General features: G+C 45.4%; 1 protein-coding gene across 1 annotated transcript in view; it reads right to left on the reverse strand.

The window, feature by feature from the left end:
• Positions 1-25,730, reverse strand: part of LOC134983214 (oocyte zinc finger protein XlCOF6-like) — a 126,524-nt gene that overhangs the window by 89,001 nt on the left and 11,793 nt on the right. The window contains exons 3-6 of the mRNA XM_063948953.1: positions 19,848-19,996; positions 17,937-18,128; positions 15,511-15,865; positions 6,261-7,307 (exon numbers count right to left, since the gene is read on the reverse strand). Coding sequence (XP_063805023.1) covers positions 6,261-7,307; positions 15,511-15,865; positions 17,937-18,128; positions 19,848-19,955 — 1,702 coding nt within the window. The 5' untranslated portion in view covers positions 19,956-19,996. The remainder of the gene's footprint in view (positions 1-6,260; positions 7,308-15,510; positions 15,866-17,936; positions 18,129-19,847; positions 19,997-25,730) is intronic.

Here is a 25,730-nt window from a genome sequence, read left to right on the forward strand (position 1 = left end):
CAAATTTAAACATTGCTTTGCGCTCGAGCGGGATCCCTGTGCCGGCTCTGTGAGTCGCGCTGAGTGGGGATCTGTGCGGGGGGTGCGGGGAGCTGGGGGAGCAGAGGGTTATCAGAATGACACACACCCGTTTTTCAGTCAGGGTTGTATAAACACATACTCAGCCTCCCCCAATCATCCTGTCTGTTTCTCCATGAGGAGGACAGGTAAGGATACAATAAAGTACATTACAGCCCCAGAGAGCCCTTCTGGAGTGGGTTGTACAACAATAAACAGTGCATTGCTCTAAAAACATACATAGCCACCACAAATAAAGTATACTTCACTCACCACTGTGTTCTTGGTGGATCGGCCCCGACACACGCCGCACGCAGCGGCGTCCAGCCGGAATCTTCTGTGGTGGGGTGGTCCCGACACAAGCCGCACGCAGCGGTGTCCGACCATTTTTTGATACTCACCGCTGCCATGCTGCCGGAATCTTCTGCTGGATGGAGTGGCCGCGACACGCGCCGCACGCAGCGGTGTCCGCCAACTCAGGAGAGCTCAGTGTCTCCCTCAGCCGGGGCCCATCCCTAGCCGCACGCAGCTGCGATGGGACCCCGCCGGCAGCTCCCACGGTGCAGACTGGCAGTGGCAGAGCTGCCAGTCTGTGAGTGTGTGTAAGAAAAATAAAATAATAAAGAAAAAAGAAGAAAATTCTTCAGCTAAACCCAAGTGAACCAGCTACCTCGGGCACTTAACTAAGACTGGCTTGGAGGGGAGATAGTAGGGGAGGAGCTAGCCACAGTGTGAGAATTTTTAAAGTGCCAGCTACCAATACCACCTACTATCTCCCCATTGTAACTACACTCCAGTGGCCCCTAGTGGATGAAGGAGAAATATACTTTGACTTTTAGCTCCGTCATTTCAAAAATGGAAAAATCTTTGGAACAGTGGCACGATTTACCTTTTCATTGTTAGGCAGGTTGGAGGTGTCCAAGTCTATTCTCCTACCCAAACTGATGTACCCAATGCAAATGCTGCCACTTAAATTGACTAAGAAAGACATTAAACATATTGATAAGATTTGCTCCAAATGTATTTGGAAATCTATGAAACCTAGAATTGCCTCATGGAAAATGAGATGCCCAAAATCAAATGGAGGATTGGGCTTACTGGATCTTCCGCATTACTCCAGAGCACTTTTAGTTAGATTCGCACTAGATTGGCTGACAGAGGGTAGCTTGTTCACGGATTATGAACTAGAACGAGGTTACTTTTATCCATACTCTCCGGGAGCTCTTCTACTTACCCAGAGACGTCTTCTTCCTAAACATATTAGTACTAACCTGCTATAGATGAAGCATGGGGCGCAGTGAACGTCACATTGCATAGAAATACGACCAGAAGGGAGTGGATACCCATTTGGGGTAACCCCTCCTTTACACCAGGAATGGAGAACTTGGCCTGTTTGAGACTGATCTCGAAGGAGCTTCGAGACGTATCGCAAGTGTTTGACCCTGGAGGTAATATAAAATCTTATAGGGTTTTACAATGTGAATTTAATCTTCCTAGTAGTAGCCTATTTTCCCTGATGCAAGTCACACAATTCACCATGTCTATACCCTCTAGCTCTGTGACAGAATTGACTTTAGACCCTTTAAACCATGTCCTCTCTAGGTTTTCAGAAAAAAAGTATAAAACCAGAATACTGTATGGGATACTAATGAAAACCAACACACCCAAATGAATTGATCATTTTCGGAAGCCCTGGTTTAAGGATATACCATCTTTATTAAAGGACAATACCTTATTTAAATATTATGACAGAACCCTTAGGACACTAAGAGCCTCCGTCTTACAGGAGGTTCATGTCAAAATGCTTTTTAGAGCATATGTGGCCCAAGGTCAGAGAAAGCACTACATGGAGGACGTATCTGGACGATGTCCAAAGTGTGGTGCTCCCTCAGCGACAATATTTCATAATATATGGAACTGCAGAAAAATTAAAAAGTTTTGGTATAAAGTAGTTTCTTATATAAACTCCACTCTAGCACTACATGTAAATTTGGACCCTAGTCCCCTACTTTTCGATCATTTGACAATTGGAAATTGGGGGTGTCTAACTCTCGATTCCTTTTCTGATGAACCTTGTGACAGTGGCAAAAAAAGTGATTATGAATTCTTGGATCTCTAGTCACACTCCATCACTGAGAGAGGTAGATGATCTCCTTATGAGGTATATGTATTATGATCGATATGAGACGACTCAAGACAACCCGGAGAAAGATTTGAACTTTCTCTGGAAGTGGGGAGTTTTCATTTCATCAAAATCAATGGAGATGCAAGCCCACATCTATGTCTCCCTAGATACGTCTAGATAACCTTAGCTATAGGTAAGGGGCGGTCACAAGTATTTCTGGAAATCTGCTTCCCCTTTAAGTATTTACTGAATCAATGCAATTGCTGAATAGTTTGAAGTTAAGTCAGTTACGATATATCGATGGATCCTGACAGATTTAGGAGACAAACCCCAAACTACCCCCCATCCAACCCCCTCAAATCCCCCCTCTCTATTCTTTCCTTCTTATGTTCTTTGTTAGTTTGTCTATATATTTTTACCGTTATACAGAATCTATACGATAAATACGTCAAAGGCGTACTGCCGACTGAAAAATATAGTACCACTATGCCTATTTTGTTTAACCCCTAGTGAGAGCCTATTGCTATATACAACACACATCTGGAAAAGATGTTTTCCCTTTATTTTGGAAATTTCTATGCTAGATGTAAATCATTTGTCGGTCATGCTAAATTTTTCTGATATGACTTTGTTTGTCTTTTATGTCTTATTTTGTTCATGTAAAATTGAAAAAAAACAATACATTTTTAAAAAAAAAATGACATCTGCTGTTATCCTGCTGAATGAGGTAGACCTATTACAAGTAGCACAATATTAATAATAATAATAAAAACAATAAAAATAATGTATAATGGGCATAAGTGTTTAATAATGTGTAATGGGCATAACTGTGTGTAATAATGTGTAATGGGCATAACTGTGTAATGTGTATTGGGCATAACGGTTTGCAGCATAATATGTGAATGGTATTACGGATGTGTAATAATGTGCAATGGGCATAATGCTGTGTAATAATGTGTAATGGGCATGACGGTTTGCAGCATAATGTGTAAAGTGCATTACGGATGTGTAATAATGTGCATAACGCTGTGTAATAATGTGTAATGGGCATAACAGTTTGCAGCATAATGTGTAAAGGGTATTACGGATGTGTAATAATGTGTAATGGGCATTACGCTGTGTAATAATGTGTAACGGATGTATAATAATGTGTAATGGGCAAAAACGGTGTGTAGCATTAGCTGTAATGGGCATTACGGTGTGTAATAATGTGTAATGGGCATAACGGTGTGTAGCATTAGGTGTAATGGGCATTACGGTGTGTAATAATGTGTAATGAGCATTACGGTGTGTAGCATTAGGTGTAATGGGCATTACGGTGTGTAATAATGTGAAACGGTGCTGAAGATGGGTTTCTATTTTCAGCTGGGTGCTCATAAATGACGTTGCTGTTTGTGCATTACTATACAGGTTGTATGCAGTAGCGGATCTTGCCACGGGCAAGCAGTACTTTTGTACTTTGCCCTCCGGAGGGCGCCGCACCAGGGCAAGATCCGCTACTGGTGTGCCCCCTGCTGCCCGCTACCCGCTGCCCCCAGCCGCTACCGCTGGGAAGGGAAACTAGACGCGTACGCGTCTAGTTTCCCTTCCTGGAGAGGTCCCTTACTGTGCGGTGCGCGATGACGTCATCGCGCACCGCACAGCAAAGGTCCTCTCCACGAAGGGATGGAGAGGACCTTTGCTGTGCGGTGCGCGATGACGTCATCGCGCACCGCACATCAATTCAACTGTACAGGGGGCGTAAATGACCACGCCCCCTGTACAAAGCCACGCCCCCTAAAGCCGCCCGGGGCGCCACAAGCCCCGGAGCCGGCCCTGGTTGTATGACACAGGTGTGTACATTACACTTGTACTTTGTAGATAAATTGTGTATACTATTTTTCCCACAGATATATCAGCAGAGGAAAATCACAAATTCTGGTCTGAATTCATTGAATTGTATCACGAGAACGAGTTCCTGTGTCGTGTGATAAGCGTGGACTATACTAACAGGACACAGAGGAATCAGGCATATGACCAGCTGATCAGATACAGTAGAGCCAGGAACAGCTAACAGTGTTTTTATAGGAGCACAAGAAGTACATGGAATCGCAACGTTCAGGAGCCGGGACGGATGAGGTTTACAAGCCAACGCTGTGGTATTATGACCTCATGAAAATCACTTTGGAGCAAGAGCCAAGGATAAGGTCACAGTGTAATCTGGATCCGGATTCTCCCACTCTTGTGGAAGAGGAGGTATCGGAGAGTCTGGATCTGGTAAATACAAACATTTGTATTGTATTGTACACACACATTTTTACATGGAGTTCATTTTTGTTTTATATTGCAGGATATTACACCGGAGCTGGAAGTGGAGCCTACCATGAGTGAGGCAACTGAAGTGGACAACCCAACCCCACAGCCACGACCCCTGAAAAAGCAGAGTTCGTCTGGAAACCAACTTCTGCCCGCCCAGATCACAACAGTTGTTTACTCACGTCGAGGAGGTTCTTAATAGGGCCCTGGACTGGAGCAAACTTGGCAATTACATCGCGGCGGAGATGCGACTGATGAATGAGGGTCAAAAGAAGATCTACAAGCATCTGGTTCTTGATGCTATCTGACATGCAAATGATGAGTGTCTTGTCAAGGCATGTGAGATAACACCACCTGCCAGATGCTGTCCCCCAAATGTGACCCCACCCACCTACCCACATCACCAACCCATGCAGTATGCACCAGGAAACCCTCAACAATCGAGCTGTTTTCAGCCAGGACCCACACAGCCCACCCCCTCCTCCCACTCCAGCGCGTCGTCCAGTGGTACGTACTTAGACATGCTGAGTACACAGTCCTCTGTACTGGACGATCCTCATTTTTTAAATTATTAGATTTTTTTCAAACTGGTTTTTTAGTTGTTTCAAAAATTGTTGTTGATCTTATCCTAGTCTCTTGCTCCAAGTGACCTGTATTGAGGTCATTAGTACCACAGCGTTGGTTTCTTGACCTCATTGTCCCGGACTTCTGATCATTGTGATCTATGCACTTCTTCAGTTCTTTCTAAAAGCAATGGCCCTCATTCCGAGTTGTTCGCTCGGAGTTTTTCATCGCATCGCAGTGAGAATTCTCTTAGTGCGCATGCGCAATGTTTGCACTGCGACTGCGCCAAGTAACTTTACTATGAAGTTAGTATTTTTACTCACGGCTTTTTCATCGCTCCGGCGATCGCATTGTGATTGACAGGAAATGGGTGTTACTGGGCGGAAGCACGGCGTTTTAGGGGCGTGTGGCTGAAAACGCTACCGTTTCCGGCAAAAACGCAGGAGTGGCCGGAGAAACGGTGGGAGTGCCTGGGCGAACGCTGGGTGTGTTTGTGACGTCAGCCAGGAACGAAAAGCACTGAACTGATCGCACAGGCAGAGTAAGTCTGAAGCTACTCAAAAACTGCTAACTCGTTTGTAATCGCAATATTGCGCATACATCGGTCGCACATTTAAGAAGCTAAGATTCACTCCCAGTAGGCGGCGGCTTAGCGTGTGTAACTCTGCTACATTCGCCTTGCGAGCGATCAACTCGGAATGAGGGCCAATGTTCAGAAATCTGCACTTTATCTTCTCTCCACAATGTATGGTGGTAGCAATGATATTCTGTGGGATACGCCTGATTCCTCTACTGGTTACTGTTGGCATAGTCCTTGCTAAAAAGGCTCTTGTTCTCCTGATAGAGTCAATGAATGAAGACCAGAATTGGCAATTTTTTTATATATTTTTTTTATAGATAAAATTTTTTTGGGGGAAATTGCGTTGTGTTTTTGTTTAATTAATGGTTGTTAATGCAAATGTCATTTTGTGTAATGTTTTTGTAAAAATCAGAGGTTCAGCGAGACGTTATGGAGCCAATGTATCATTTACTATTTGCTGTAATTCCCACAAAACAACCGTACCTCCCAAATGTAAGTAGAAGGGACTGCAGCAGGTATCTCCCATACCTTCATACATGGACATTTCCAGGCAAGGGTCAGGTAAGTTTATTATGAGTGATGTCTATTGTGTGCAACATGAGATGATTTATTTCTCAGAGCAAGAAAATGGCTTCTCACCTGTGTGACTTCTCTCATGATGAATAAGATGTGATTTCTGTGCAAAACATTTCCCACACTCAGAGCAAGAAAATGGCTTCTCACCTGTGTGAGTTTGCTGATGTCTTAAAAGAACTGATTTCCGTGCAAAACATTTCCCACACTCAGTGCAAGAAAATGGCCTCTCACCTGTGTGACTTCTCTCATGATTAATAAGATTTGATTTCTGTGCAAAATATTTCCCACACTCAGAGCAAGAAAATGGCTTCTCACCTGTGTGACTTCTCTGATGTCTAACAAGATCTGATTTGAGTGCAAAACATTTACCACACTCAGAACATGGAAATGGATTCTCACCTGTGTGACTTCTCTGATGAATAACAAGATCTGATTTCCGTGCAAAACATTTCCCACACTCAGAGCAAGAAAATGGCTTCTCACCTGTATGACTTCTCTGATGTCTAACAAGATCTGATTTGAGTGCAAAACCTTTCCCACACTCAGAGCAAGAAAATGGATTCTCACCTGTGTGACTTCTGTGATGTCTAACAAGATCTGATTTCCGTGCAAAACATTTCCCACACTCAGAGCAAGAAAATGGCTTCTCACCTGTGTGACTTCTCTGATGTATAACAAGATGTGATTTCTGCGCAAAACATTTCCCACACTCAGAACAAGAAATTGGCTTCTCGCCTGTGTGACTTTTCTGATGTATAACAAGATGTGATTTGTGCGTAAAACATTTCCCACACTCAGAGCATATCAGTGGCCTCTCACCTACCTTACCTGTCTGTTGGTTAATAAGCTTTGTGTTCTGTGTAAAACATTTGGCATCTATAGAACAGGGAATCACTGTATCTACTTTCAGAGGTGTAACAGATGCACCAATATCAGAGTGATCAGGAGAACATTTTCCAGGATCAGAGGGATCAGCTGATAGAGCTGGATGTATAATTGGGGTAATGGGGTTATCTCCTGGAGAATCCTGTCTGCTGTCATTATCTTTTATGTCACAATCCGGGGATAACATTAGATGTCCTTCTGAGATATTCCTGCTTGTGTGTCCATCTGCTGGAAATAAAATACATTATGGAAATGTGACATTTTCTGTAACAATATTAATCCTGTAAACAATAGGAGAAGACGACTCTCTGGGACACTTAATTGTAAATGTGTGTGTATAATAAAACATAACTTTTAATGAAGGCTTCATAATATTGTTTCTCAGACTATCATTGTATCTACCCTCCTGAGAACACTCACAATAACAAATGTAATATTATAATAAGACTTAGCTATATCTCGCTCTTGTACTGGTAACTAACCATGAAGTATAAATGGAGATATAGTCACTCGCCAAGTCCTATGTCACCACCAATGTAAAACAATGGATGGGAAACATATCGTATGAATTGGAGATTCTAGATGAACAATAACATCAGTCATATGAGCTGATGGATCAGAGAAATGTCTCCTAACGTTACTCCTGAAAGCATTGGTAAGGTAGCATTCCTTTATGTGTGTGCTCATACGCTGGTAAGCTTGTACATGTGTTACTCACCCTTATATAAGGTATATTGCTACAGCAGAGTAGGTGTGGAACAAGGTACTTTACATGCAATACACCATATAATACCCTGTAATCATCATCTGCTAGGTTATAATACACTGTTACACCCCCATCATCAGTGTCTTACTTCTATACACTCAATAGTAATAAGGATGATGTGTGTACGGTAAGTATGATAGAGCATTACATATCAGAATCTATACCGCTGCCGCCATACTTCTGCTTCTCATATGTGTGCTACTGGCAGCAGTGAACATCTGAGTGAGAGTGCAGGGAAGACAGCTGAGTCTGATGAGAAAGAGATTGGATCTGCCTTTGCAGGGATGTACCACACCTGTCACCCCTGTTAGTATATAAAAGAATAAATAAGAGGGGCGTGGCCTGAGTTCATCTACATGTGATTTCTGGAGCTCTCCTCACTAAGTGGCTTCTTATCTACCCTACATGATAGCCCTCAGCCGCCGCTGGGACCAAGACCCAATCTATTAAGTCCCCCACTCCTGCTACCCTAAAGCTGATTGCTCTGCACACTCCAGTCACTGTTCACTGCCACAGACTAGCAACGCCGCTGAAGCCATGGGCTGAATTCTGGGGCTAAGTGTGCCCAGTGTTTCCTGTATTCTCTGTCCACCTGACTTGGAGTCGCTTTTGCCTTAGGTGGGAGCAAATGCTCTCCCGCTACTGCTAGGGACAGAACAGGCTGCCCACAGTCACCAGAACCCGGCAGAGATATTGGGAAGTGACGTGGCTGCCATTTTGGATCCTGGTGCCCGGCCATCGCATACTTTGCCTTCAATAAGGTTTAAAATTGATATAAGCTGCTACCTAACGGCTGGACCGGGGTCACTACACTAAATTGAAGCATTTGCCTGGAGGTGAAACTACCTTCTATTTATATGCTATCACTATAATTTACTTCCTCTCAGTCTAAATGCAGAGCCCAGTATCACGTATCGGCTGAGTACAGCTCATTACACTCTGATTACAACCTCACAGTATATTATTTTGTGGATTTATCCACTGAATATATTTTGGGGTATATGCAATTGCGGTCGAATTCCCGAAATTGTCGAATTTCGGTTCATTTTCGACCAAAAAAAAAAATCGCCTATGCAATTCAGTGCTTTCCGACCAAAAAATGGACTTTCAAAATTCGACTTTTTGAAATTCGAATTTTTGCAAATTCGACTTTTCTGCAATGATACAAGTGCTGCAATTCGACCAAAGCATATTCAATTCAAGTTTGGAAATTCGACAGCAGTGCTTTTAGACAGCAAATTCGTCATTTTCAATCCGCCACACTTTGGAGGTTGAAAACAAATAAAAAAAAATTAAACATGTTTTTTTTTGTGTTTTTTTTTTTGGGAATAGCAGATCTATTTATATTAGAAGGGATTAGGTACTTTTTTTTTTTTTTTTTGGAGGCACAAATATTATTTATATATTTTTTAAAATATTATTTTTTTTTATTATTTTTTTTTTTATGCTGGAACGGTAAAATCATAAAAAAAAATGGCGTGGGGTCCCCCCTCCAATGCATAACCAGCCTCGGGCTCTTCGAGCTGGTCCTGGTTCTAAAAATGCGGGGAAAAAATTGACAGGGGATCCCCCGTATTTTTAAAACCAGCACCGGGCTCTGCGCCTGGTGCTGGTGCCAAAAATACGGGGGACAAAAAGAGTAGGGGTCCCCCGTATTTTTAACACCAGCATCGGGCTCCACTAGCTGGACAGATAATGCCACAGCCGGGGGTCACTTTTATGCCGTGCCCTGCGGCCGTGGCATTAACTACCCAACTAGTCACCCCTGGCCGGGGTACCCTGGGGGAGTGGGGACCCCTTCAATCAAGGGGTCCCCCCCCCAGCCACCCAAGGGCCAGGGGTGAAGCCCGAGGCTGTCCCCCCCCATCCAATGGGCTGCGGATGGGAGGGCTGATAGCCTTTTGTGATAATAAAAAGATATTGTTTTTTTCCAGTAGTACTACAAGTCCCAGCAAGCCTCCCCCGCAAGCTGGTACTTGGAGAACCACAAGTACCAGCATGCGGGAGAAAAACGGGCCCGCTGGTACCTGTAGTACTACTGGGAAAAAAATACCCAAATAAAAACAGGACACACACACCGTCGACAGTAAAACTTTATTACACACTACCGACACACACATACTTACCTATGTTCACACGCCGACATCGGTCCTCTTCTCCATGTAGAATCTACGGATACCTGAAAAAAAAGATCACTATACTCACCTCAGCCATGGTCCAGAGATAAATCCACGTACTTGTTAAAAATAAAAAACGCAAATACCCGCTCCATAACGCACTGAAAGGGGTCCCATGCTGACACATGGGACACCTTTCCACGAATGAGACCTGTCAGTGACAGCTGTCACAGAAAGGTCTCTAAGCCAATCAGGAAGCGCAACTTCGTTGCGCTCACCTGATTGGCTGTGCGCTGTCTGTACTGTGACAGCACATCGCAAAGCCGCTCCATTACTTTCAATGGTGGGAACTTAGCGGCTAGCGGTAAGGTCACCCGCCGGTCAGCGGCTGACCGGCGGGTGACCCCACCGCTACCCGCAAAGTTCCCACCATTGAAAGTAATGGAGCGGCTTTGCGAAGTGCTGTCACAGTACAGACAGCGCACAGCCAATCAGGTGAGCGCCACGGAAGTAGCGCTTCCTGATTGGCTGAAGGGACGTCAGTGACAGGAGTCACGTGATGTCCCGGCATTTGGGAGAAAGGGGTCTGATGTGAAAACATTGGACCCCTTTCTAGTCCGGTATGGCTCGGGTTTTTGCGTTTTCTTTTTTTTTTACAAGTACGTGGATTTATCTCTGGACGCTGGAAGGTGAGTATCATTTTTTCACAGGTACCCTCGGATCGTCAGAGACCGTGGCAGTCGGCGTGTCAACATAGGTAAGTATGTGTGTGTCGGTAGTGTGTAATAAAGTTTTACTGTCAAGGTGTCTGTGTACTGTTTTTATTTGGGTATTTTTTTCCCAGTAGTACTACAGGTACCAGCGGGCCCGTTTTTCTCCCGCATGCTGGTACTTGTGGTTCTCCAAGTACCAGCTTGCGGGGGAGGCTTGCTGGGACTTGTAGTACTAATGGAAAAAACAATATCTTTTTATTATCACAAAAGGCTATCAGCCCTCCCATCCGCAGCCCATTGGATGGGGGGGGACAGCCTCGGGCTTCACCCCTGGCCCTTGGGTGGCTGGGGGGGGGGGGACCCCTTGATTGAAGGGGTCCCCACTCCCCCAGGGTACCCCGGCCAGGGGTGACTAGTTGGATATTTGATGCCACGGCCGCAGGGCACGGCATAAAAGTGACCCCCGGCTGTGGCATTATCTGTCCAGCTAGTGGAGCCCGATGCTGGTGTTAAAAATACGGGGGACCCCTACTCTTTTTGTCCCCCGTATTTTTGGCACCAGCACCAGGCGCAGAGCCCGGTGCTGGTTTTAAAAATACGGGGGATCCCTGGCCAATTTTCCCCCGGATTTTTAGAACCAGGACCAGCTCGATGAGCCCGAGGCTGGTTATGCTTTGGAGGGGGGACCCCACGCCATTTTTTTTTCCGGGTTTTTCCCGTTTTTTAAAATCGCGGTAAAATCCGCCAAATCGGCCGATTTTCGCCCGCGATTCTGGCGAATCCGTTTTTCATTGAATATGGTGAATTCCGGCAGGCACCTGCCGGGATTCACCTGTCGAATTGAGTTGAATTAAAAAACGGCGAAAATTGCCGCGAATTCGACCGTAATTGCATATACCCCTTTGCCTTTTGTGTCTCTCTGTGCTGAGTACTTCACGTCTGTGATTATGCTGACCTCTAGTGGAAGTTCTCGGTCATTACTGTGTTATTTGAGTTGCATTACATCATGTTTACTTGAAATTTTGGCTCAGATACCCCTGTCACCCTGACTAAGAACTCATTTTGAACGGAGTCATCTTGCTGTAACCTCCTGACAGCGTACTACTGCTCCTTTTATATATAGATCGTTTGTATTTTCCTATCTCTGAAATGTTTGTCTCTTTGGAGTTGGCATACCATGCCTTCAAAAAAGGTTAAAAAGGTACCAAATCAGCCCCACCTGTCCATCTCTTTGGTACCTCGAATTCAGTTAGTCCTTCTGAGACTGCTATATCATCATCTGCTTCTTCTTGCACAGCCCAGCAGTAATGGCTCAAGGTGTCTTAAGACACTCTAGATAGTTCTGTTACTTTATGCTCTATACATTCTATGTTATCTACATTTAGGGACTGAAATAACCTCAAAACTGAACTCTAATATTCAAGCTTTGAGGTCAGATATCAGTGAGATTGGCACACGTACAGACTGAGATGAAAGAGATTGTTGTGTCTCACAAAGATCTGATTTCAGCACATGACACCCTTCAGGAAGACTCGGTCTCTATTTGTGATAAAGTCATTGATTTAGAAGACAGGTCTCGGAGAAATAATATCAGAATAATGGGCGTTCCGGATTCTGTTACAAATGCTGAGATTTATGATTATGCCACGGTCCTCTTTTCAGAAACTTTCACCAAAGGCTTCTGCTGCGGACCTTCTTATTGATAAGATCCATAGACTCCCAAAGTCCAAACAGGCCCCTATCCAAGCACAGAGGGACACTCTGCTCAGGGTCCACTTTTTCATATTAAGGAATGCATTCTACAGGCTGCTTTGTCTTCCTCATCCACAGCTGAGTGCCTGGATAATCTGCAGATATTTCCAGATATTTCTCCTGTGACGCTGGCCCAAAGGCTTCTATTCCACACAAGGAACTGTACAATACAAATGGGGTTTTCCTACTAAGCTTATTGTAATGCGAAATAGCGCCTTCGCAGTGATACTTTCACCCGAGGATGGCCCTGCTATTCTGAAAAAGTGGGACATTCCTGTTGACAGTCCTTCATGACACTTTACCTAAACCAATCCCGGAGGAGTTGTCTTCCATCTCGAAGTAATATGCTAAAGAAGTAAGACTGTTACAGACACTCAGAGTTTGTTTCCTACTGTAACATGTGCCAACTGGGACTAAGTTACTGGGAATGGATCTATTTTTGGCCCAGATTTATTTACTCGTTATAGGTTTAAAAACGTATCTTTTTATCTTTATTTCCTGACCTACTTAATTGCTATATGGTCTGATAATCTTTCCACTGTTACGTTTCATAATACCTAGAATGTTTGGGTGTTCAGGTAAAGCATGACTGATTTGTCTTTAACATCCTGTTGCCCTTATAACTGTGTTGGTAGAACCTACATTGGATATCAGATGTTCTTGGCCTTTACCTCCTTTGGATACATTGAGATTTGATATTTCATTGTACAATTGTTACTATGATGACTAGATTTTGCACTCTCGTATGGCTACTTGGGGTAGTCGGTGGGTTTCCCTTTTAGGCCCGACCGCCACCTTTTTCTACCTTTCTGTGACAGTACCCTAGTGACGGAATCTCTAGATTCTTTATGGACGATATTTCTGTTTGTCTCCCATATTTGTTCCCTATTTAATTTTTTTGGTTATTTGATAGTTTGAAGTATCCACACTCTCTACAGACTCTATTGGACTTTACACAGATGATCCTAGATGTTTCATACCATGATCTGATCTCTCTATCACGGTGAAGTTTTTAAGTCTTAATGTAAAAGGTCTTAATTCTCCCCGTAAGAGACGTCTTGTAATAACATATTTCACTGACCAGAAGGCGGCGGTGGTAGCCATTCAGGAATCACATGTTCCATTGCACTCTTACCCTCAGTTTACCAATAACTACCCAGCATGCTCTATCTCCTGTGGTGTAGCCATCCTTTCTCATAGATCCTGCCCCTTTCACATGGAAAGCAAGTGGGTGGATTGCAATGGTAGATATTGGATTCTAGTTGGGAAGATTCATAATAAATATGTCCCCCTCACTTCTCTCTATGCCCCTCATGCCAGACAGCCCCGATTTCTTAAATATTTCTTTGCAAAAGCTACAAGAAATTGCACTTCTCCTTATGGGAAATTTTATTCTTGCTCCAGACCCTCATCTTGATAGATCCTCCACTACTGATGAACAGACCAGTAATGTCGCCCGTTCCGTAGCTTCCTCATGCTCCCTTTATTAGCTGAATCTGACCATTGACCGAGTGTGAAGGACATAGTGAGTGGGAAGAATATACACAGCTTTTAGGCTGGCTGATCATAATAGATATATCTTCCTATTATCAGCATCTCAGATGGAAACTGTCTGGTAAGATGTTTGGGGTATTGTATACATAAGTAGGTGAAAGGGGCAGTTGTCCAGGATAAGATAAATTATGTTATTAAAGGGGGACCCTGGGGGCGACTGAACTATATTGTTTAAACTACGTAATCGATGACCATCATCTGGGACAGATCATGAAACATCTGAGATAAGAGCTGAGTACTCTAATTTGTTCTTGCTATTACTGTAACTGAGTATAACTTGTTATTTGCAGGTTCTCATTGTTGTAACTTAGAGAAATAAATGCTTCTCCTTTATAATATGTCCTGTGTCAGTCTCCATATTTATCACATTGTATCCCAGAACCTGGTCGCTTGAGTTTTTCATAAGACAACAATTTCATGGTCTGATCACACCCCTCTGATAGGGTCCTGGTCGCCTTTTCCCGCTATTCCTCCTTTACCACCTTGGAGATTGCAGGATTATATATTAATGGATGCTGAAGGCACCAAAATTTTGCAAGAGGCACTGTCCTCCTCCTTAGACGTGAACGCTCCTGAAGATACTTCCATTAGGAACCATTGGTGTGCCCTTAAGGCCATGGATCAGAAGCCAGAGAATGCCGCCATCCAAGTGCCAGGGGACAGGTAATCAGCAGGGAATGTGCAGGATCCTCAATGCTGGTTCCCATACACAAGCTCAATAAATGTATTATATACCTAAGGCGGCGGTAGCAAGACTCAGATGCTGCCAACTCAGTAACAGGAGCCGTTCATTAGCCAATTCCCTGAGGCCGGCTGTTGCAGGAGCATGTGGATACATGACAGGGGCTGCACCAGATATTTCCTAAGCTTTGTGTCACGTGGCATGAGGAACCCCGAGCCTGTGCCCCAGCAAGCAGCCGCACCATGCCAGAAATAAGTGGTTTATATATAGACTGGTGTGTGCTAACAGGGACACTCTCAGGGCATGTAATACCATAGGTGGAGGTACTGCTAGCACACAGTATGGCTTCTGGTGACACACAGTAACAAGATATGAGGAGGAGAGCAGGCGTATAACAGGGGCTGATGTCTCCTGATTGTATGAGATACACCAGAGAGTGTGGGGAGGAGACTGGTCAGATCTCTGGGCTGGTAACACACAGTGACATGATGTGAGGGGAGAGCAGGAGTATAATAGGGTCTGATGGCTCCTGATGTATGAGATACACCAGAGAGTGCGGGGAGGAGGCTGGTCAGATCTCTGGGCTGGTAACACACAGTGACATGATGTGAGGGGGGAGAGCAGGAGTATAATAGGGTCTGATGGCTCCTGATGTATGAGATACACCAGAGAGTGTGGTGAGGAGACTGGTCAGATCTCTGGGCTGGTAACACACAGTGACATGATGTGAGGGGGAGAGCAGGAGTATAATAGGGGCTGATAGAGGAGGGTGTAGGATAAGAGATTGCTGTAGTGACTGGGCAATGAGAATATGTGACTTCTGTAATAAGTGTATATTACTCACCTGTGCTGATATCTGTAGGGATCTCCTCCTCCTTACACTGCTGATCACCCTTCACATACGTCTCTTCTTCTCCCTCTATATCTTCTGCCTTTATATCAGTCACATACGTCTCTTCTTCTCCCTCTGTATCTTCTGCCTTCATATCAGTCATATACGTCTCTTCTTCTCCCTCTGTATCTTCTGCCTTCATATCAGTCACATACGTCTCTTCTTCTCCCTCTATATCTTCTGCCTTTATATCAGTCACGTACGTCTCTTCTTCTCCCTCTATATCTTCTGCCTTTATATCAGTCACATACGTCTCTTCTTCTCCCTCTGTATCTTTGACTTTAATATTATTTAATTGTGCTTCACCCTATGTAAACCATTAATAAAATATTGTAAAATTGTTGATTTCAGTAATAGATTAAACAATACAAATATAATGTCCCATTCTCAGCAGTCACTTCTCCAGTCATCACCCAGACACTTCCCCCGGTGATACTATATAATGTCCCATTCCCAGCAGTCACCTCTCCAGTCTTCACCCAGACACATCCCCTGGTGTTACTGTATAATGTCCCATTCCCAGCAGTCACCTCTCCAGTCATCACTCAGACACATCCCCCGGTGTTACTGTATAATGTTCCATTCCCAGCAGTCACCTCTCCAGTCATCACCCAGACACATCCCCTGGTGTTACTGTATAATGTTCCATTCCCAGCAGTCACCTCTCCAGTCATCATCCATACATATCCCCCGGTGTTACTATAGAATGCCCCATTCCCAGCAGTCACGTCTCTAGTCATCACCCAGACACGTCCCCTGGTGTTACTATATAATGCCCCATTCCCAGCAGTCACCTCTCCAGTCATCACCCAGATACGCCCCCCGATGTTACTGTATAATGTCCCATTCCCAGCAGTCACCTCTCCAGTCTTCACCCAGACACATCCCCTGTTACTGTATAATGCCCCATTCCCAGCAGTCACCTCTCCAGTCATCACCCAGATACGCCCCCCGATGTTACTGTATAATGTCCCATTCCCAGCAGTCACCTCTCCAGTCTTCACCCAGACACATCCCCTGTTGTTACTGTATAATGTCCCATTCTCAGCAGTCACCTCTCCAGTCTTCACCCAGACATGTCCCCTGGTGTTACTGTATAATGTCCCATTCCCAGCAGTCACCTCTCCAGTCATCACCCAGACACGTCCCCTGGTGTTACTGTATAATGTCCCATTCCCAGCAGTCACCTCTCCAGTCATCATCCAGACACAGCCCCCGGTGCACCTGTATATACCCCATTCCCAGCAGTCACCTCTCCAGTCATCACCCAGACACGTGCCCCGGTGTTACTGTATAATGCCCCATTCCCAGCAGTCACCTCTCCAGTCATCACCCAGACACGCCCCCCCCCCGGTGTAACTGTACAATGCCCCATTCCCAGCAGTCACCTCTCCAGTCTTCACCCAGACATGTCCCCCGGTGTTACTGTATAATGCCCCATTCCCTGCAGTCACCTCTCCAGTCATCACCCAGACATATTCCCTGGTGTTACTGTGTAATGCTCCATTCCCGGCAGTCACCTCTTCAGTCATCACCCAGACACGTCCCCCGGTGTTACTGTATACTGTCCCAATCCCAGCAGTCACCTCTCCAGTCATCACCCAGACACGCCCCCTGGTGTTACTGTATAATGTCCCATTCCCAGCAGTCACCTCTCCAGTCATCACCCAGACACGTCCCCTGGTGTTACTGTATAATGCCCCATTCCCAGCAGTCACCTCTTCAGTTAACACCCAAACACGTTCCCTGGTGTTACTGTATAATGTACCATTCCCAGCAGTCACCTCTCCAGTCATCACCCAGACACGTCCCCTGGTGTTACTGTATAATGCCCCATTCCCAGCAGTCACCTCTCCAGTCATCACCCAGACACGTCCCCTGGTGTTACTGTATAATGCTCCATTCCCAGCAGTCACCTCTCCAGTTATCACCCAGACACGTCCCCTGGTGTTACTGTATAATGTCCCATTCCCAGCAGTCACCTCTCCAGTCATCACCCAGACACGTCCCCTGGTGTTATTGTATAATGCCCCATTCCCAGCAGTCACCACTTCAGTTATCACCCAAACACGTTCCCTGGTGTTACTGTATAATGTCCCATTCCCAGCAGTCACCTCTCCAGTCATCACCCAGACACGTCCCCTGGTGTTACTGTATAATGCCCCATTCCCAGCAGTCACTTCTCCAGTCATCACCCAGACACATTCCCTGGTGTTACTGTATAATGCCCCATTCCCAGCAGTCACCTCTCCAGTCATCACCCAGACACATTCCCTGGTGTTACTGTATAATGCTCCATTCCCAGCAGTCACCTCTCCAGTCATCGTCCAGACACGTCCCCTGGTGATACTGTATAATGCCCCATTCCCAGCAGTCACCTCTCCAGTCAGCAGCTGAATGATCTTGTTGGTGAGTTCCAGGATCTTCTTGTCATTGTGTCTCTCATGTGTCAGTGAGTGAGGTGGAGGCACCGTGATTGGACTCTGGGTTCTACTCAGTCCTCCTGATACACGGGGATGGCTGCTGGGTGTCTTATACTCATTGGATGTCTTCTTCACTATTGTGTAATCCTGTGTAATGGAGGAGACATCATATATCAATATATACACTCCCAGATCCCCTCACTTCCCCAGTCATGTCCCTGTATTATTATATAGATATGTGATGATATAGTGACACTCACAGATCACCTCACCTCCCCAATCATATCCCTGTATTATTACTATAGATTTAAGTAATGTCACTGTGACACTCCCAGATCCCCTCACCTCCCCAGTCATGTCCCGGAATTATTACTATAGATATAAGAGATATAAGTGATGTCACTGTGACGCACCCAGATCGCCTCACCTCCCCAGTCATGTCCCTGAATTATTACTATAGATATATGTGATGTCACTGTGACACTCCCAGATTCCCTCACATCCCCAGTCATGTCCCTGTATTATTACTATAGACAAAAGTGACATCACTGTGACGCTCCCAAATCCCCTCACCTGCCCAGTCATGTCCCTGTATTATTGCTATAGATATATGTGACGTCAAAGTGATGCTCCCAGATCCCTTCACCTCCCCAGTCATAACCTTGTATTGTTTCTATAGATATAAGCAATGCCACTGTGACACTCCCAGATTCCTTCACCTCCCCAGTTATGTCCCTGTATTATTACTACAGATATAAGTGACATCACTGTTCCGCTCCCAGATCCCCATACCTCCCCAGTCACGTCCCTGTATTATTACTATAGAAATAAGTGATCTCACTGTGACGCTCCCAGACCTCCTCACCTCTCCAGTCATGTCCCTGTGTTATTACTATAGATATGTGACATCACTGCGCCGCTCCCAGATCCCCTTACCTTTCCAGTCATGTCCCTGTATTATTACTATAGATATAAGTGACATCACTCTGACGCTCCCAGATCCCCTCACCTTCCCAGTCATGTCCCTGTATTATTACTATTGATATAAGTGATGTCACTGTGACGCTCCCAGATCCCCTCACTTCCACAGTCAAGTCCCTGTATTATAACTATAGATATAAGTGATGTCACTGTGATGCTCTAAGACCTCTCACCTCCCCAGTGACATCCCTGTATTATTACTATAGATATGTGACCTCACGGTGACGCTCTGATTCCCTCACCACCCTAGTCATATCCCTGTATTATGACTATAGATATTAGTGATGTCACAGTGACGCACCCAGATCCCCTCACCTCCCCAGTCACGTCCCTGTATCATTACTATAGATAAAAGTAATTTCACTGTATAGCCTCAAGAGCCGCACACCTCCCTAGTCATGTCCCTGTATTATTACTATAGATACAAGTGACATCACTGTGACACTCGCAGATCCGCCACACCTCCCCAGTCATGTCCTTGTATTATTAATTTAGATATAAGTGATGCCACAGTGATGCTCACAGATTCCCTCGCCTCCCCAGTCATGTCCCTGTGTTATTACTATAGCTATAAGATCACAGTGATGCTCACAGATCATATCACCTCCCCAGTCATGTCCCTGTATTACTATAGATATAAATGATGTCACTGTGACACTCCCAGATCTTCTCACCTCCCCAGTTATGTTCCTATATTATTACTATAGATATAAGGTCACAGTGATGCTCCCAGATCCTTTCACCTCCCCAGTCATGTCCTTGTTTTATTACTATAGATAAAAGTGATGACACAATGATGCTCCCAGATCCCCTCACCTCCCCAGTCCTGTACCTGTATTATTACTATAGATATAAGGTCACTGTGACGCTCCCAACTCCACTCACCTGCCCAGTCAGTAGGTAGATGATCTCCAGAGTGATTTTTATTATACTCTCAGTCCTGTGACTCCTGTCCTTGTCCATCCTCGGTGAATCAGAGAGAATACAGAACATGTGATGTGTAATAAAGACTCCGTTCCTCACAGCTGGAGTTCCTGGAATAAATATAATACATAAAACATATTGCACATGTAACATAGTAAATGTGGAATAGAGTGGTCATTAAGTCTCCTATTTCCCCACAGCCATAGAGTCCTGGTTAGTGTCTCCGAGGCTCCTGTGATCCAGCCCCATAAGGCTGTACTGCATAGTGGGCCTGATCTAGAGTGTAGCGCTATTGTGGGTGGAGTCACAATGAACTGATGTTCGGTACACCGCTCTTGTGCAGGACCCATACGGAGCATGTGCTCTAGGTGTCCTGAGTTGTCAGACAAGTATGGCTGCAGCCATGAAGTGGTGTAAGGGTGAGAATTGGTTGTGAAGGGACAGGGTCTCCTGATGGAAATTTCATGGCCTCATTCATGGAGCTGCGGCGTACAGCCTCCGTGACCTCAGGTTTCACACATCCAGCCGATGGTGTAGCAAAGGTGGCAGGAGACAGGCAAGGGGGTGGCAGGAGACAGGCAGTGGAAAGGCGGCAGGAGACAGGCAGGGGAAAGGTTGCAGGAGACAGGCAGGGGAAAGGCTGCAGGAGACAGGCAGGGGAAAGGCTGCAGGAGACAGGCAGGGGAAAGGCTGCAGGAGACAGGCAGGGGAAAGGCTGCAGGAGACAGGCAGGGGAAAGGCTGCAGGTGACAGGCAGGGGAAAGGCTGCAGGAGACAGGCAGGGGAAAGGCTGCAGGCGACAGGCAGGGGAAAGGTTGCAGGCGACAGGCAGGGGAAAGGTTGCAGGCGACAGGCAGGGGAAAGGTTGGGCAGGGGAAAGGCTGCAGGAGACAGGCAAGGGAAAGGTTGCTGGAGACACGCAAGGGAAAAGGTGGCAGGTGACAGGCAGGTGAAAGGTGGCAGGTGACAGGCAGGTGGGCAGCAGGGTGCCGGTGGCAGGAGATAGGCAGGGGAAAGGCGGCAGGAGACAGGCGGCAAGAGACATTATTTGTTCTCAGGAGATTAAAAAATGTCTTAATCATTTGTAATAAAAGTTACGTTTTATTCTTTGAGAATATCTCATTATTTCTTCACAAGAGTGCGCTCACAAAGAAGTCTACTTTCTTTCTCTTGTCACTGTGGTAGTCCCAGGTCCCCCTCACCTCCCCAGTCATGTCCCTGTATTATAACTATAGAAATTAGTGATGTCACTGTGACATTCCCATATCCCCTTACCTTCCCAGTCATGTCCCTGTATTACTATAGATATAAGTGATGCCACACTGACGCTCCCAGATTCCCTCACCTTCCCAGTCAAGTCCCTGTATTATTACTATAGATATAAGTGATGTCAAAGTGACACTCCCAGACCCCCTCACCTCCCCAGTCATGTCCTTGTAATATTACTATATATATAAGTGTCAGGCCCGGGTGTTTTGTGAATCCGTTAACCCGGGACCAACCACAGGTGTAGGTGCTGGGCTATGAAGAAAGCAGGGAGGACAAAGAAAGTTCCGATTCATATATTTATTCAAAATAACAATTCAGTAAAGAGTTAACTGACAAGTTGTTAATCATCATATTATACTGAAGTATTGCAGGAATAATATGCAAGAGAAAACTCAAAAATAAATAAAAGAAATGTTCATGGAAACATATGCAAAACAAGCTGATGAATAAATGTTGGATTGTCCAAATATAAACAAGCTTTGATGCTGAACTGCAGATTGTGTTTAACTGGTTAATGCAGACATGGTGAATTAACTGTAAGAATTTGCAATGGAGTTTTGAGGGTTAACTGAGAGACTGTGATGAATTATCCTTGTAATGACAACATAGCAAATAAAAAGTACTGAATTGGGTTACTTGCGGGTTCCGGAGATCACTGTGAAACTGTAGTAGAAGACAAGGTGATGAATGGGTTAAATGCAGAGTTGAACAAACGAACAGCTGAGAGAAACGGAATCCTCCAGACTTTGAATGATAGGCAGACTGACAAGGTAACCTCATGCAGGACACTGGGAATCCAACTATTTCCAATAGGAGTGCAATTAACTGACAGCACAGCGGAGAGCCGGTGGATCTTTCAGCAGTAAAGGCTGCAGACGGACCTCTGGGAACGGAGGCGATATCTGGACCACTGGAATCACACAGGAATGCACGGAGAGAGCTCAGAGCTAGAGCACAGCGTTGATACAACAAAGCACTGGCCCAGAGTAACATAATCCCAGCCTACTTAAAGGCAGCACAAGCACGGGATTGGCTTACACCTGCCCACAGGTGTTTTCACAAGTGCTCTGTATTACCTATTTGGTCTCCAACATGGCCACCTCCTATACAGCAGACACACCTCAGTGCCTTAGGCCATTTGGTCCCCGCACTCACAGTTCCCAGACTCTGCATTACCTGTGCCATTGATCACGCCGCATCCCCACACGGGCACACAGCACCGCGAGCAACCGCACTGGCAACGGATGAACCCCAGAACCCGCAAAGGTGAGAGACCGGTTCGTGACAGTACCCCCTCTTCTACGGGTGGTCTCCGAACACCTTTGAACCTTGTTAGGATTTTTGGAGAAGTATTTCTGTACCAGTCTTGGAGCATGAACATCTTCAGAGAAAACCCAGGATCTCTCTTCCGGACCGTAACCCTTCCAGTCGACCAGAAACTGTAAACGTCCATATCGGGAACGTGAGTCCACAATCTCTTTAACTTCAAATTCCTCATTCTGCAAAGAGTGAACTTTAGGAGATTTGGACTGGGTAGTACGGAATTTTTTGAGAATCAAAGGCTTCAGTAAAGATGTATGAAAGGCGTTAGGAATTCTCAAAGACGGGGGCAACTTGACTTTGTATGACACAGGGTTGAGTACCTTTACAATGGGAAATGGACCAATAAACCTGGGAGCAAATTTCTTATAAGGAACTTTGAACTTGAGATTGCGCGTAGAAATCCAAACTTGGTCTCCCACTTTGTAATTCGGTACAGCTTTACGTTTTCTATCAGCAAAAGATTTATAACGAGCGGAAGTTTTGACCAAGGACTTACGTACACAACTCCAGATGCTAGATAGACGTTGAAGCTCTTGATCTGCTGCTGGAACCTCTAGGGCTGGCAATGGATGAAACTCTGGTGGAGAACTTCTTGGACTCTTATGTTGGGCACATTTAGGACATGCTGCTATAAACTCTTGGACATCGGCTTTGAGACGTGGCCACCAATAAGACTGTTGAATAAATTTGAGAGTCTTTAGAACCCCAGGATGACCCATGAAGGAAGAGGAGTGAGCCCAGGTAAGCAGCCGTTTTCGGAGACTTGTGGCGACAAAGGTCTTGCCAGGCGGAGGAACTGGAGAGGTTCGAGTCATTAAAAAGGACGTAGGATTCACAATGGCTTAATTCGTGGTAGCATCATTTAATTCAGAAGAAGCAAAGGACCGGGAAAGGGCATCTGCCTTTTTGTTCTGAGACCCTGGACGATAGGTGAGTTTGAAATCAAATCGTGAGAAGAAAAGCGCCCATCGAGCTTGTCGTGGATTCAAACACTGAGCTGACTGCAGATACAGAAGATTCTTATGATCAGTATAAACTGTAATGCGATGTTGAGCTCCTTCTAGAAGGTATCTCCACTCCTCAAATGCCAACTTGATGGCAAGTAACTCTTGCTCACCGATTGCATAATTACGTTCTGCCGGGAGGAACTTACGGGAGAAATATCCGCAGGGATGGACCTTTTTATCTTCAAAGACTTGTGACAACACAGCTCCTACTGCTTCTGTAGATGCATGCACCTCTAGTAGAAAGGGACGATTCAAATCAGGCTGTCGAAGAATGGGGGCTGACACAAAGGCTTGCTTTAAATCAGAGAAGGCTTTGATTGCTTCAGAAGACCAGTTCCTAGGATTTGCTCCCTTGCGAGTTAGGGCTGTGATAGGAGCAGCTAACGTAGAATAATTCTTTATGAATCTCCTATAGAAATTAGCAAAGCCAAGAAATCGCTGAATCCCCTTGAGAGTTGTAGGAGTGGACCAATCCCGGATAGCTCGCGTCTCTGGGATGGATAGCGGATGAATTTGTCCCCTAGGAGGGGTCTTGCCCGGAACCAGGACGACTGGGCAGTCCCATTCACGATGAGGAGGTAGAGAGTCTGCTGCTTGCTTACTGGAAACATCCGCAAGGGATTGATACACCGGAGGTAGATCGGAAAGGCTAATTGACCGAAGAGGTACAATTGTAGCTACACAGTCCTTAGTACAAGATTTACCCCATGAAAGGACTTCCATGGTTTGCCAATTAAGTTGAGGATTATGTTTCTGCAGCCAAGGTAAACCAAGTATCACATCTTGAGAGGCTTTGGGAATCACGTAGAAGGAGAGGTATTCGGAATGGAGCTCACCAACTTTCATCTTGAGACATACGGTTCGATGAGTAATTATACCATCTGGAATTCGACTTCCATCCACTGCTGTAACAGCAACTGCTGCTTCCAGGGGCATGGTTTGAACTTTAGACCGTATGACAAAGGCTGAGGAGATGAAGTTCTTGGCTGCCCCGGAATCTAGGAGGGCTGAAACTTTCACTGTAGAACTTGGAACTTCTAATTGAATAGACAAGGTTGGCTCTTTCCCAGAACGTGATTCTAAAGTAACTCCTAGCTTAACCTCTCTTGAATAAGCTAGGAGGCGAGAGTTTCCCGGTCGGAGTTTGCAGAATTTAACTAAATGTTCGGAGGACCCACAGTACATGCAGAGGTTACCCTGTCGACGACGAAGTCGTTCCTCCTCTGTGAGGCGAGAGCGCCCAATCTGCATAGGTTCTTCAGTCATTACTGGAGACTGTGATGGAGAATCTTGTCGAGGTCTAGGATGATCACGTGGACTGGATCGCTCTGCCCTGGATTTCTCTAAACATCGCTCCCTGTAACGTAGATCAAGTTTGTTACAGAGAGAAATCAATTCATCCAGTTTAGTTGGCACATCCCGGATAATTAAATCATCCTTGATTCTCTCTGAAAGTCCATTCCAAAACGCGGCGATCAGGGCCTCCTCATTCCAGTTTAACTCTGAAGACAACGTGCGAAACTGAATAATATATTGACTGACAGGACGTAAACCTTGACGTAGACGGAGAATCTCCAAGGATGCTGAGGTGGTCCTGCCTGGTTCGTCAAAGATTCTCCGGAAGGAAGATACGAACTCTTTGTAATTAGAGAGGATAGGATCACCTCTCTCCCATAATGGTGATGCCCACTCCAGAGCCTGACCGGAGAGGAGGGCAATAATATATGCGACCTTAGAACGAGCTGATGGGAAACTGTCGGACATCAGTTCGAACTGGATCTCGCATTGATTCAGGAATCCTCTGCAAAGTTTTGGAGTTCCGTCAAACTTACTCGGAGAGGGTAACTGCAAGTGGGACCTAGGCAGCATCACAGGAGAAGCTGTAGTGGTAACTGGGACATCCGGGGTTGGAATCTGGACTTGGGACGTTTTAATAGCCGTATGGAGAGTCTCTAAACGGTCTGCCATAGTTTGCATAAACTGCACTATTTGTGTCTGTATAGACTCCTGGTTTTCCAGACGGGAAAGGATATCTGACGTAGCACCGCCTCCTGCAAATTGGTCACTTGACGGATCCATGTGGCCAGTGCTTACTGTCAGGCCCGGGTGTTTTGTGAATCCGTTAACCCGGAACCAACCACAGGTGTAGGTGCTGGGGTATGAAGAAAGCAGGGAGGACGAAGAAAGTTCTGATTCATATATTTATTCAAAATAACAATTCAGTAAAGAGTTAACTGACAAGTTG

The sequence above is a fragment of the Pseudophryne corroboree genome, assembly GCF_028390025.1.
Source record: "Pseudophryne corroboree isolate aPseCor3 chromosome 3 unlocalized genomic scaffold, aPseCor3.hap2 SUPER_3_unloc_10, whole genome shotgun sequence".
In the NCBI taxonomy this organism is placed as follows: domain Eukaryota; kingdom Metazoa; phylum Chordata; class Amphibia; order Anura; family Myobatrachidae; genus Pseudophryne; species Pseudophryne corroboree.